Source organism: Lepidothrix coronata, unplaced genomic scaffold (assembly GCF_001604755.1).
Source record: "Lepidothrix coronata isolate B3197 unplaced genomic scaffold, Lepidothrix_coronata-1.0 Scaffold21, whole genome shotgun sequence".
Taxonomy (NCBI): Eukaryota; Metazoa; Chordata; class Aves; order Passeriformes; family Pipridae; genus Lepidothrix; species Lepidothrix coronata.
In genome coordinates this window covers 3680733-3694486 of record NW_016690201.1, presented here as the reverse complement: position 1 = coordinate 3694486, position 13754 = coordinate 3680733, and the positions used below count along the sequence as shown (strand labels likewise).

The window sequence follows — 13754 nt, the reverse complement described above, 5'->3', positions numbered from 1 at the left end:
CTTGGTGACACTGCAGCTTGCCATGCCGAGAGAGATATGGAGGAGGTGCTGACTTATCTCTGAGATGGTAACACTTGCAGACTTCTGTAGGAGGCAAAATGAAAGTAGAGGGTAAAGTTGTGGCTTAGTTTGCATATCTGGTATTTCTACCTGCAGGTGGGCGGGAGGAGACAAGGTGTTAGAGGAGGTTTTGCACTGCTCTAGGACCCTGGCTGAGGAAAGACGCAGGGAGGGGTGAAAACCTGTTAGTCAGCTTTTACTGAAGACTGTAGCAGATGATCCATCTCCCTGAAACATTTAGGCAGGGTAAGTGCCAAAACTGCCTTCTAGCACAGGTTTTTCACTGCACCCTTCACTGGTGTTGACTGGTGTAGGCTTGATGGGCAGTGACCAGCCTTATAACCATCTAGTGTAAATGTATAAGCAAGATTTTCTAAAATATCTTTATATATGTGTATTTCTCTCTATATACAGTAGTAATATTAAAAGTATGAAATATTGTGCATATATCAAGCACTAGTAGAACAGCTCTCTTCAAGCAGATTTATTAGCCAATTTTTTCTGAAGACCTTGGGCCCCTCTATAGGTACTGATGGCTCTGTAAAGCTTCACTGCCTTTGTTTGAAAGCCTAGGAAGAAAAGCTATTCTTGGCATGTATAAAACTGTTTCTGTAAATAAGAACCGATTTCATTCACAGTTTGTAAAACAAAACAAAGGCAAAACCTCCAAATTAATAAAAAGCAAAATCCAAAACTCATTAAAAACACCAGCAATCAATAAATTAGACATGCACATGGAGTAAGATTTAGGCACGATGAGTTTGCTTTTACTTTGGGGAAGAACACCACTTTGGAAAGCATAATTTCTGGGAACAAGAAAAACTCCAACTTAATGTTGTGCAATGTGAAAGGATAAGCAAGAAATCAGCGTGAAAAATGAAATATAAGGTATAATAATATGGTTCTATTGGACAAGTAAATCTTTGTAATAGGGATCTTTGAGGCTCTGGAAGGGCACCGAATGCCCCCTTCTGCACTTTCCTGTTATGTGTCTTGACTCCTCCAAACACTTTGCTGGAACTCCACCCAACCACAACTAAAGTGCAGTGTTTACATAGAGAAAGGATATTTATGCCTTAATGTAGAAATCAGCTCTTTATGCTCTTCTGTCTGTAGTGGGGCACAAACAGCAAACAGTTGCCCCGAATATACCATATAAACAAATATTTTGGACCTATGATACAGTTTGTATTTATTACTTTTACTGAAATCACAGAATCAAATGTTTCAAGATTACAACTGGTAAATTATACATATGTAATAGTTCACAAAACAAAATATTGGCCTTCAATGTGTCATAGTACAGTGTAGACCTTGTACAATTCAGTTCAAATGAATCTTTATTTTGCATAACATATTTTTAGGATGTAAACTGGCTGACATAGTAGTGCTCTAAAAATGTTAACTCTTCGGTTGGACACATACTAGGATGAAAAAAGAGTTTTGTGACACATCTTGTTTTTACAGAGGGTACTGGTATTTCAGCCAAGTTATCTGTAATGCACAAAGTGATACTTCCCAGAATATGCTGACACCAACAGTGTATAAAGAGGCACGTGAAGTAAACTAAGCAAAACCAAACATTGTGCTTTCCCCTTAGTCCTTCCTACAATACCTCGTTCATTTTATCTTATCTGCTGCTGGGCAGATGACCTGGCTATAGAGGTTAAAGGGGTTTATTGCTGTACAGGAGTATACACTGTCTCCAACTTGAATTCAGCGTATTATTTCCTGTATCTGGTGGGATTTTAACAATGCACTTATGCTTGAATGTCACTATGTTTCATATGATAAACTATTTGAAGATTTCACAGTTCATATGATAAATAGTGTAAACCAGTTACTATAAATTAAAGTTATGCTGTCACTTACAGTGGTATAAGTCTGAAGCACCTCCTGCAAAGCCAAATGATGTAATGAAGTTACTCTAAATTTACACAGATATAACTAAACCCAGTGTAACTTTTTTCCCCTGTGAGTGGGAGTAATGGAGACCCCAAAAACTTGCTTCTGTATGTATGTACATGTACATGTTTATATATACACAAGCATACACATGCACACACAAAAACTATGCACTTTGCATTTAGCCACGGGGAAGCTCTACATGTGCCCATGTATGAGTTTCAACACGGACCAAGCCAGGCTGATGTGTGTGGAGATGATTTTACTGTCTTTACAGTGACCATGAGCCCCCACAGACAACATCCAGAGCGAATGATGCTGTGGGTTTTGTCTTCAACGTGTAAAAGTCTGCAGTGTGCAGAGCAGCGGGGTGGTACTGGGGTGCTTGGTGTGATGTGTCTGGAGAGAAGCTCCTACACCACTCACCTGCATTTAGGCATTTCAAATTTTGCACTCTGTCACTGAAAACTTGCACTTGTGATAAAATCTCCTAAGGCTCAAAGCCACCTTCTGGGGTCCCAGCTGAGGACCTAGTTTCCCTTACATTAAGAGTCATTACTGGTACACCTGATAAACCAGAAATACCTGCATTTGCAATGTTATTTAAAGCAAGGATGTTGAATTAGCTTTACCATACAAGTTAGTATCAACGTACCCACAGAAAAAACCCTCTCGAAAATGTTGCAAATAACAAGTATGAATGCAACGATGCACTCTGGCAGCTCTATAAAAACTAATCACTTAATTAAAAAAAGGAACAAACCCCTCCAAACCAAGCAACTTTTTTCCTGAAAATTGCAGCCCATGCTCAGAGAATCCAATATTGCCTCTTGTCATAGGCTCCATCTCCCTCAGTGACAAAGAACACCATGGCATTCATTGGCACGAGGAAAAACATTCACCTAAACATATTGCTGAAAGCCCACAATTGTTAATGAGCCATCCCTAGAAATCCTATTTAAAGCCTGCCCTGAAGATCATCAAGGACCCGGCCAGTAGCCACTCCCTGGCATTTTGGATTGTGTCTTGAGTGAGGCAGCATCACCCACCGGCCACCACTAATTCATTTAAAGCCTCGTGGCTGGCAGTGGGTCCTTGGTAGTGCCTGGGTGGCAGCAGGGGCTGTGCAGAGGGGCTGAGCTGGAATTTAACTTAGGTGAATGTGGGCACTGGTAGGCAAGGGGACTTTCAACAGCTTGAAATTGCTTATAAGCAATCTGTAGTACTGCCTTTACAGTGAAGTGGCTACAGGAGTCATTTGTATTGTTAAATAAACCGCAGAAAAGCTGTACATTTGTCTGTATCACATTTTTCCCCTAACACTGGACCTGATACTAGTTCCCTTGAGTTCTGCAGTAGTTGAACTGGAGGAAAAGTGGAAGTAAAACAGAGATTGTTATTTTCATGGAAACATGCTTTACTAGCTTTTTTTTGTATCTAACTTTTCCTGAAGTGGTGCAAAGAGCTAGAATACAATGAAGTAAAATATTGAAAAGCATTCCAAACTGGGCTTTTGACTTTTATAGCCATATATACATATTTATATATGTATATAAACAGTGAAAACACTAGAAAAGTACCTTCTATAATGGTTCAGGCTTCATAAACCAAATCATACATTGTTTAAGCTATTTCTTAAAGAGGTACCCAAGAGTTTCTCTTTAGTGTTTTCACTTTAATGTAAGAAGCTGCATGAGAGAAGACTCACTTGCCACCCTGGCAACTCAGGAACTTCATTCACATATAGAGGACTCCCAGTTACTAAAAGTCTGTGCCTGCTTCAATGGAAGCATCAGCCTCGGTAGTCAGTCTGAGGTGTGCAGCATGAATTGCACATGTCTAAGCGAAGCAAATCTGTTGTCTGACTTCTTCAGGAGCCATTATGGATTTTTTTCAGTCCACAGACCTTTATGACTCTCTAGTGGAGATATTTTTGAAGTGTAAGTGTAACAGGGAGCTTTGAGCACAAGGTGTCACAAAATTACAAATCTAGAACCTACTCTAAGTAAAAGATGGTAGCAGAAAGAGAATATACATCTATACAGTGTGCACACATGTATACACATATACTCCTGTTTCATGAAAAAAGTTTTCTAAATAAAACCATACAAAAAAAAAAATAACCAGTGCCATATATTATGTAAACTCACAAGGCATACTTTCAACACAAATCTGAAGCATAAATTAAAAGAGAGCGAGAAAGTGAGAGACAGAGATGATAGCAAAACATTTTAAATATAGAATTTGCACAATTGGTATTTTGTTAAATAAGAATAAATAAATTCATTACATCCATTCACATACCAGTTGTAAAAACAATAAATTACTTTATTTTTTTCAGTGCTGTGTTGCCCTTTTCTTTTTTTAAACAGCTGTTATTATTCCACAAGATTATTCCCTCTCCCCCTTGCGATAAAACTGTTTCCACAGGAGGGCAGCTAAATTTAATTTCTTGTATACAGTCAAACCAAAGTTGACAGGCTTTTTCCTAATGAGAATCTCTTATTTGAAAAGCAGATGCTGTAAGAAACACCAAAGCTCAGAGGTCCAAATTCACCTAAGGGCACCCTAAGTGTGTCCCAAAGTCAGTGTGAATTTAACTGAGGACTGTTCCTTAATATGCCAAGAGCAAAACTCTGGGTTTCTATCCCCTAGGTGCATTTTATGACTCCAGCTTGGCAACACTGGGTAGCGATGTAAACAGTGATGTAACAGAGTGAGTGACACAGAATTGGGAACAGATGTGGACATGACAAACTCAGATACCTTCTACCAATTCTTCATTCATCAGTTACATGAGACAGCCATGACTGACAGAAGGAAGGTTTGGAATTGGAATCTGACTACCAAGAACACCTAAAAAAGTAACAGTTAACTACAGCAGGCTGTGTTAACTACAGCAGGCTGACCTAGTTTATCTTACACTTTTAGGGTCCTGCCTTGGTCTGTCCCCTTTGCCCTGTCACCATAGAAGGGCAACTGCTCTTTGCTCATGATACTATGCTTCGTTGCTACACTGGTGAAAAGGGTAAAGTCACTATAGTGGTTTGTTCTCATACTTATTTATATTTATATAAATAAACTCTTTCAGTGGAAAAGATACTCTTGATCTAAGGAAGCTTTAAATTTATACCCGCGTATGGTATTACTCTTCTGGAGCCTAAACAGCATCCAAAAGCTTTACTCATCCTTTTGAATATATAATAAATTATTACCATCATGAAAACACAAATACTTGTACATTCTGTGTCTATTATGAAAAAACGTAGGAAAAACAAATACCACTTAATGCAGCAGCTGTATGCTGAGACAAATGTTAAGTCTGTGCTGAGACACATTAAATCTCCTGACTTTTCCTCTCATGATGGTTTCTATTTGTTATTGACTTTTTCAAGAGGTTCTAGAACATGGGTAATATATAGATAAGTATAGAAATTTGATTACCTGAAAGGAAAATAAGGCATTTCAAAGCGATCTTATTTTAATAGGCAGAGAAGGCTCTCTGCAAATATTCAGAGCCTCTCAGTTCTTAGGGTGGGATCAAGATTAAATGGGGAGTTTTCCTCAAGACCCACAATTTTGCATAGGGACTACTCCTAAACAGAAGGCCACACCGGTTTTGAAAGCTGAAGATGATTAGTAACATTTGTTGGTGATCCATTTAACAGAGGAGGAGGCCCTGCCCCTGTTACTGTTTATTTAGAACAAGGTACAAAAATAGATACTTCTCCAGGTTTCACAGTTGTGGATGTAGCAACTCTATGCTGTTTTGAAATCATCACATGATTTCTAAGAGTTCATACAAACATGCCACAGTTGCAAAAACATGTTTGTGTCAGCCTGGAGTCAGACTTGCCCTTCTTGCTACACACTCCAACAAGTTTTCCCTCCTGATTTCATGGGATTTTCAGAAAAGCCTGAGGTGCTCGAGGACCACTGACTCACAGCTGTGAGGCTTGTCTGAAAATCCTCCTGTGATCCTGGACTCTCCTGTGTGGATGAACAAAGGCATAAAAGACAAATGGGATTCTAATTCCATCAGTGTTTTTTAACTGTTTCTTTCACTACCTGTTATCTCAGGGCTTAATTCAAAGCCTGCTGATATAAGAGGAAGCAATTTTAAAAGGATTGCTATCAGGCCTTCACCTGCATAAGGTGAAATGTCCATCCTCAGTAACAGAACTTCTACCAGACAATAATGGGATTCAGGAACTGCTGCCAATGAAAACTATTACCAGCTACTGCCTGTACTGTGGAAACAGTCTTATTGATATTGGACAAGTCCTCCACATCCTGATGTGGTTTGACTTCCTAGTGACCCCTCTTCCTCCCAAATGTGGTAGATATACAAAACATGAATGCCTTCTATAGATTTAAAAAACCCCAAAAGACACACAAAACAATCAAAAAAGACAAATAGTTACAAACTTTTGCTGGTAAGATGAATACCAGAGTTAGACATGATGGACAAAACAGTGATAAAATATTAACTGCTTGCTGTGTTTTTTTGACCTTTATAGCCTCTTGAAAAGATGTAGGTACATTACACATTGTTAGATTCAAGGTGGAAGCCATAGAGAAAATAACAGAGAAAGCAGCTGAACACAGCCTCAGAATATCTGAGTTAGAAGACACTTGATTATCTTACCTGTAATTTTTGGTTCTCTAACTAGTTTCTACAAAATACAGTATGCCTTTGTTTCATGGAAAGAAGCAGCTAGCAGCTATTGTTAACTGACAACAAGGACCCCAAGCTGTGGCACAGCTGGAACTAAGTGAAAGGTTTACAAGCACAGTGTACACAAATTCCTCCTAGCAGCCAAATCCTCCTTCTGTGCATGCCTGACACACATGGTGAGGAGCTGCTGATGGTCCTGGTATTTGAGCAATGTACACGTGGGGTGTTCTGGTCTGCAAGCTGCTGCAAGGCTCCTTCTGAGAATTTCTTGGTGGATACACAGTATTTGTCATAGAATAATGATATACTGTCAGGAAATTCCTAGCATGAAAATGTATTTCCTTTTGTCAAAACCAAAAGGTATTACTTTTTAAAACCAGCAGCAAGCTCTTCATTTTCCAGTAAAACATCTGTGGCCCTTTTTGAAGAACGGACCAAGTCCGAAAGGGCTACAGATATACTTTGGTCAATCACTTTGCTTATGTAGTTTGTCTTTTCATTTTTTAATAGAACCATGTCATATAAAGTGACATACTGAATGAAAGATATTTACAAAACAGTATAAAATAAGCTACTGTGGGATCATGGGTACATGTGGCATTTTCTAAGGACATACTGTATTAGAGGTAGGTGAAAAAGGGGAGATGATTCTGTAACCTTTAAATATCCCAGGCTCCTCCATTCACTAGTTCTTCTTCTTTTGCATTATTTTAGTTTACATTTTTGCAGACACAGAGGGCTTGTAACAACTTTAATGCTTAGTTTTTTTGACATATTAAGATCACCCTACTATTACTTAAAGCAGTGCACATCTTCATTTGGTCCAAATAGGCAGATTCTGCCCATAATTTGAGACTGTATGTAAGTACATTGAAGCCTTTGCTTCGCTCTGTCTGGGCAGACCTAATACCAGTATGTCAACAATGGCTTAATCAAACCTCTTTTAAAGAAGATCACCACCACAGGTTAACACTTTTTCAACAAGCACTGTTTAAATGCTGACGGTCTCTGGGAGAGAAGACAACCCTTAGCTAGTTTTCCATGCCCGTCTTTGCACTGGACAGTCCTGGTGTGCCATCCCGTGTCACACGTTCGAGAACAGGAGAGCCACGGCCCCGTAACCCAGCGGGGTTGCGTGAGCTGCGGAGTCACTTTGCTGGTGACAGAGTTAGTCATTTGCCCGGGTTTCTTTGGCACGAAGAAACTGTAGCGGACGTCCACGGGCTGCGTTGGATCGGTCGCCAGTATCTGCACAATCAGAATCTCCTTTGTGGCAGAGTGTCCCATCGCGTGCAAAAAATCGTCTCTGTGGCTCCATCCGCTGTAGTTCATGACAGTCCCGTTGATGTCAATGATTGTTTCTGAAGTAGAGATCATGTATTTCCCATTGACAAGGTACTCACCGTTTTTCTTCTTCAGGGCCAGGTAGGCAGTGAACCTGCTCTGGTCCTTTGTCTTGAACTGCCGAACTTTGATGTGGGTTGCCCCTTCGGGGATCCTCACTACGTCTGTGTAGCCCTTGCTGAATGCAGGGAGAGAAAGAAGAGCATTCAGTAGCTAGCATGAAATAAGCCTCAAGTCTTACTGCAATGCCTCACAAAGTCATTGGTATGACACATCTCGCTTCATTCGGTTCAGGCCCTGAATCCAGCTGGATTGAGGCTCATCTTAGATTAATTTGACCAGGTTCCACTGTTGGTCTACTGTGTTGTTCTTTATGTTCTTGAAGAAATTTCTATTGCACTTCTTTCAGATTGCTTAATCTTTAGCTTTAGTAACAATTTTATGTAAGTCAGATACAAGAGGAATGAAAAATAACAGATAGCTCATATATTTCACCAAAGGGTGGGAGATACGAAATATGATGCATGCGTCTCCTGCCAAGGAAAAGATAATGAGATATGCATTGGTTACAGCTGTTTCTTGCTGTCTTTGCTAAAATGATGATTAAGGAAAGCATGAGCAGAGAAACAGCTGGGTAGAGGTACCTTGGGAACATTTAAAAATAATCTTGATCACTGAGAAAAAATTTGTTTACTCTGAAACTCATAAACCCAAAGATTAATTGTCTAATAAGAGGGGCACCCAAATGTTTCATTTGTATCTTCACAGAGTTCTCTCTGTTGCTACTTATGGAATATCTGAACGCAGATGTAGAAAAAGGTATTAAACTCTTTTACTGAAAGTGACAAGCATTCAAAACGTGCAAGTGTGCTGGAATTTGTCACTATCTCAAGTATGTTATTTTAACTTTACTGATACATAGAAAAAAATGTAAAGACTACACATAGCTATAAGCTACCAGCTGGACTTTGGAGACAAGTATTTTCATTTCTAAATCCGTGACAAAACCATACTGCAAGTATCCTATATCTGAAAGGTTTGATGAGAAAATACATTAAAAATATATAAAAGTGAAGGGGTGTCCTTTGGGATTGTTCAAAGAACAGATTGCTAATTTTGAGAATTTCTGGCTGCACGAGTAGAGATAGCACATACTACACATGAAATGCTTGTGCTATTTCCCTGCTATTTCCAGCAGTTATGGGACAATGACTTAAACTCTACTGATTTAGCACCTCCATAAAGCTGAAGGGATATGGTGTGAAACCCAGGCAGGGGACTCTGCTCTACAGCACTGCACAAATATTTTTACGTAACAGTTGCCAGAATAAGTCTGTTAAAACATGTCATTAAGGTTACAAAATCATTTGTTCAAAAACTAAAAGCAGTACTGGAGAATTCAAGTCGTCTGCATAAAGAACTGTAACACTTCATGTGCACAAAGAAATACGTGCAGGATTAACTCTCCTCTTTCTCAACTTCTTATAATTTGGTTTTAGATCTTTTTAAAAAAAGTTCTCAGGAAGCAAATTTCCCAGAAGATTATGTTTTGCCTGCTTTGAAAGAAAAAAAGTAAAAACAAATGTTGTTATGGCAATCGTCTGCAATGGGAAGTACTTGTGCATTTAAGTTTTGCTGTACACTTAATGTACAGATTGCTACAGTTTGATTATAATGGACAGCAACACATGAGCTGCCATTTTTCAGTGGAGAAAAGACAATTCTACTACAGCCACTGCCTTTACACAACTGTAAAAACTGTTTACAGACAATTAAGATTTCACTGTTTTAATGAGGGGTTTATTTTAAAGTCAATTGCTCGCATAAAAGAATTGTCTCAAACAACATTTCCAGTAAAAATAAATCCTCGTCAGTCCAAAATCCAATCAAAATCCAGTTAGAAGATACTTGTGACTGGTTGATTATGACTTTCCAAAAGGGGCAACGTTTTAAAATGCATCGAGGCTGAATTTATATTTTACCCTCTGGCCAGTCTCATGTCACTTAGAGGTGTGATTTGAGGTGTAAGATGGGAACTTCACAGGAATAATTATAATAAACCTCTCCATTTCCAAGTATACCACTTCTACAAATCTGGCCTCACTGAAATTCATGGAGTCCCTTTAACACTTCTGCTGGAGGCTGGATCCCAGCATAAGGATTATTACTGAATCATATGAAGTGAATCTCCCACTGTCTTCATTCAGACATCCCAGGCATTTCAATATTTACAAACTGGAAAAGATTTAGTTTATATAGTTGCTAATTTGTATGGAAAGCCATTCCTTTTGGCAGAGGTGTTTTGGCACCGTTAGGTGAGCAATCATTGGTTTAGCAGGAAGAAGATTAGTTATGTTTATTTTTAGAATAAATTCACTCTCAAAGCCATTTTTGACTGCTATTAATCTCTATGTTGAAATGCATAGAAATAAAAGGTCATTTCAGGAGTCTTATTTTAACTTCTGGTAGCTTTCAATATGCTATGTAAGAATTTGGAAGATATAAAAGAAAATCAAGTTTATATATAAAGATGTTACACTAATGCAGTCACTGATTCTGAGTGGTAATTGTCAACTAAAAGTTCCTACCTTTGGATCTCTACAGCAATCCCCTTAGACCCTTATAATTTAAAATCCTCATTTTTCTATGAATCTTAAGAATTGGAGAGGGAGGAAAATGAGCCCAGACATAAAGGAGACTTACTTGACATTGGTATCTCAATACAAAGCCTACTGCCCCCTCAACGTGGTGAGGGAAAACCATGAGGGCGGTTCCTTTTATTTTACTTAACGCGTTAAGTTTTATTACAGTTAAAAGGTGAACTCTGACAGAAAAAAATGGATAACTGCTATAAATATTTTTTGACTTACAAAAATCCATCTGGAGATTGATATTATGCCAATGGACATGAAGGGATATAGTCACACTTAAGCCAATGTTTACTTCTGGTATCTCATCTAGTTATCTAAACTCCACACATACTCAGCAGCTGAAAAGGTGATTTCAGGGTATAATCCCTCTCAGCTATTAAGTAAGATGTTTACAGCTGTCTGCTTCTCTCCATTAGTTATACATGGAATGTGTGTCACAAAATCATGTGGAATGCTCTCACTGGCATTCAGAATAGATGAGATGAAAAAACCTTCTCAGGGCATAACTTGCTAATGCAACAACATCTGGGAAATGCAAAATTTCAGATATGGAGATAATTCTGATCCCAAAAATTTTCTGATTCATTCTTCTCTTCCTTTTTCTCTGTCCTCTAGGAACCACAGTCCACCTGACACAGCAAGATTAGCAAGTAGGATGACTTGCTATGCCTTATTCTAGGTAGGCTTCCCATTAATGGGGTGCTCACCTGCATTACTGGCACTTTGTATCAGAAATGAACTTGGTACAGTGTTTTGCCAGTTGATGATCTGCCAGTTTCAGGGTAATGCTAAGAGCCAGCTGTACACATCTGGAAAGTGCAGTATAGCACAGGCAATGTACTTTTTTCCCCAATCTTCATATGAAAGCAAATTGCATTGCGAGACATACAGAAAGCAGCACATTAGCAAAGTTATTATTTGCACAAGACACATTTAGCAATACTTGAGAGCAATACCTCTTTTTGGTAAAGGTGCCCATGACTTTTGTGCAGCTGGAGTTGTCTCCTCCACACACCCCACATTTGTCATACTGGAGCTTTGAGCCGATGATGCCGTCGCAACCAGTCCGGATGCATTTTCCTCGGACACAGACTGAGTTACTGTACGGTCGACATTCAGTACCATCAGTTACCTGGGCAATCAAATAAATGAGCCTCAGTTAAAACTGCCACAGAAAAGACTGACTTTTTTGGATCCAACCGGCAGGACACAGTTACTTATGTATGTCACCTACTCAGAACAGAGAGCCCGACAGACCAGACTGAGTTTCTCTAACATCCCCAGAACAAAAACAATTTAGTAAAGTGCTGAAAGCAGCGACAGGTAACTTTCAGTTTGAGTGGCATCTGATAGAACAAACTGACCACAAGTCACATCTATACTACTTAGCTAGGTTAATTGGCTCTGTAAGATTTACTCTGGACTCCCTAAACCTAATTCAGGGTTGAAATTCCAGAATAATGGAAAACTCCAGGCAGAAACCCCTTTAGCCCCTTCTGAGAACAAACTAGTGCAGAGAGCACTAAGAGGCTCATATTTTTCATGAATTCACATACTGAGATGTGGAAAAACCCATCTCATTTTAGAGGCCAGTTCTGGTCCTAATGTATAACCAGTGTATCAAACCATTAAATCTAATCACACAGTGAAATCTCTGAATCATAGGATTAACTTCTTTTCCCTGGTTGAAGGGAAAGATTTTTAGATACAGGCCACTTCTGCACTGGAACATGAAATCATGACTGGAGTTGCCATTACCTTCTGAGAAAACACCACATAATAGCCGGTTCCTTTGGCTCGGCAGGTGAGCTTGCAGACATCTCCGGGAAGTACTCCAGCATACTTGGGGACCCATTCAACAAATGTCTTGACACCCTTTGCATCAGACTGATAGCCATTCCTTGCTTCACACTGCTCTTGTCGAAAAGACTTAGCTGCAGAATTATTCACATCATTAGTGGCTATTTCAGACTATGCTGCAAATATCATTATGTCCACCTATTATTTCAATTTCTTCTTTACATAATTTTTAAGATACATCTCATCACTTCTCTACTTAGAATTGGCCCTCCAATCCTTCAACTGTTTTAGCTTGGAAATGTTCCTATGGCATAATAAGCATTAAAGGCCTAAAATTCGCATTACATTTCATTTTCCAGGGCTGAAAATCTTTTTTCATTCACGTGTCCTTTCTCTATGGCGTCTGGGGAAGGCGTGGGTGAAAAATTACGATACCGTATTAATGATTAATGTCTTGCTTTAGTAAATACATTTTGAGGAAACTACAGTGGACCTTTGCTGTGTCCTTCTACAGCAGATATTTAGTATTTACTGTCTATGAACAGACAGGCTGGAACACGAAGGCACTCACCGTTGGCGGGGCAGGGAGCGACGTTGCAGGAGCGGTAGATGGCCCTCTTGCCCGTGCAGTACCGCCCGTTGTTTCTGGGAGCTGGGTTGTTGCAGTGGCGATAAGCAAACTGAACTCCTCCACCACAGGTACGGGAGCACTGTCCCCAAGGCCCCCAGGAGCCCCAGTTACCATGGCTTGAAGCCTGGAACGTAAGAAACAGTAGCAGGTGAGTTCATCATCCAAGTGCGGATGAAGTTGTGACATCTCAAAGTCGCTGCTAATATTTTCCTCATTGAAAGCAATTCTTTGATCATTTTAATCAGGAGCCTTCTTTCTCCCAGCAGAGTTAATTTCTGTCTTTTATCTGTACATTGACAACATCTCATTTGGCAAAGGCAATACTAGGCCTTGCTCCACACAGCTGCCTTCACACTGTTCCACGGAAGACACCGATGCACCAGAAGGAACGCCCAAAGTCTCATGTGCTGCTCTCTTTTATTTTGCTTTTCCTACCAAAAGGGCCCTTTAAACTGGCTTCAAGGGGTTTGGCTCCCAGAATATGTTCATAAAGCTAATCTATGATTAATTAAATCCAATTATTGTGATGTGTAGGGATTGCTTTGAATTACTGGCAAGAGATGGAGTTGTCAACTCTGCTAAACTGGCTACCTAGAAACAGTATTGCAATAGCATGTAGAAGTCTATAAATCTGTAAAACAGGGTGTTATAAGGGCTGTAGCTTGATTTGAATGGTTCTCATAGT

General features: G+C 39.5%; 1 protein-coding gene across 1 annotated transcript in view; it reads right to left on the bottom strand.

Annotated features, from left to right (window-relative positions):
- Window positions 1-1240: 1240 nt before the first annotated feature.
- The window catches only part of ADAMTS5 (ADAM metallopeptidase with thrombospondin type 1 motif 5), a 46925-nt gene continuing 34411 nt past the window's right edge, over window positions 1241-13754 (bottom strand). The window contains exons 5-8 of the mRNA XM_017807877.1: window positions 13010-13193; window positions 12397-12572; window positions 11595-11770; window positions 1241-8165 (exon numbers count right to left, since the gene is read on the bottom strand). Coding sequence (XP_017663366.1) covers window positions 7610-8165; window positions 11595-11770; window positions 12397-12572; window positions 13010-13193 — 1092 coding nt within the window. The 3' untranslated portion in view covers window positions 1241-7609. The remainder of the gene's footprint in view (window positions 8166-11594; window positions 11771-12396; window positions 12573-13009; window positions 13194-13754) is intronic.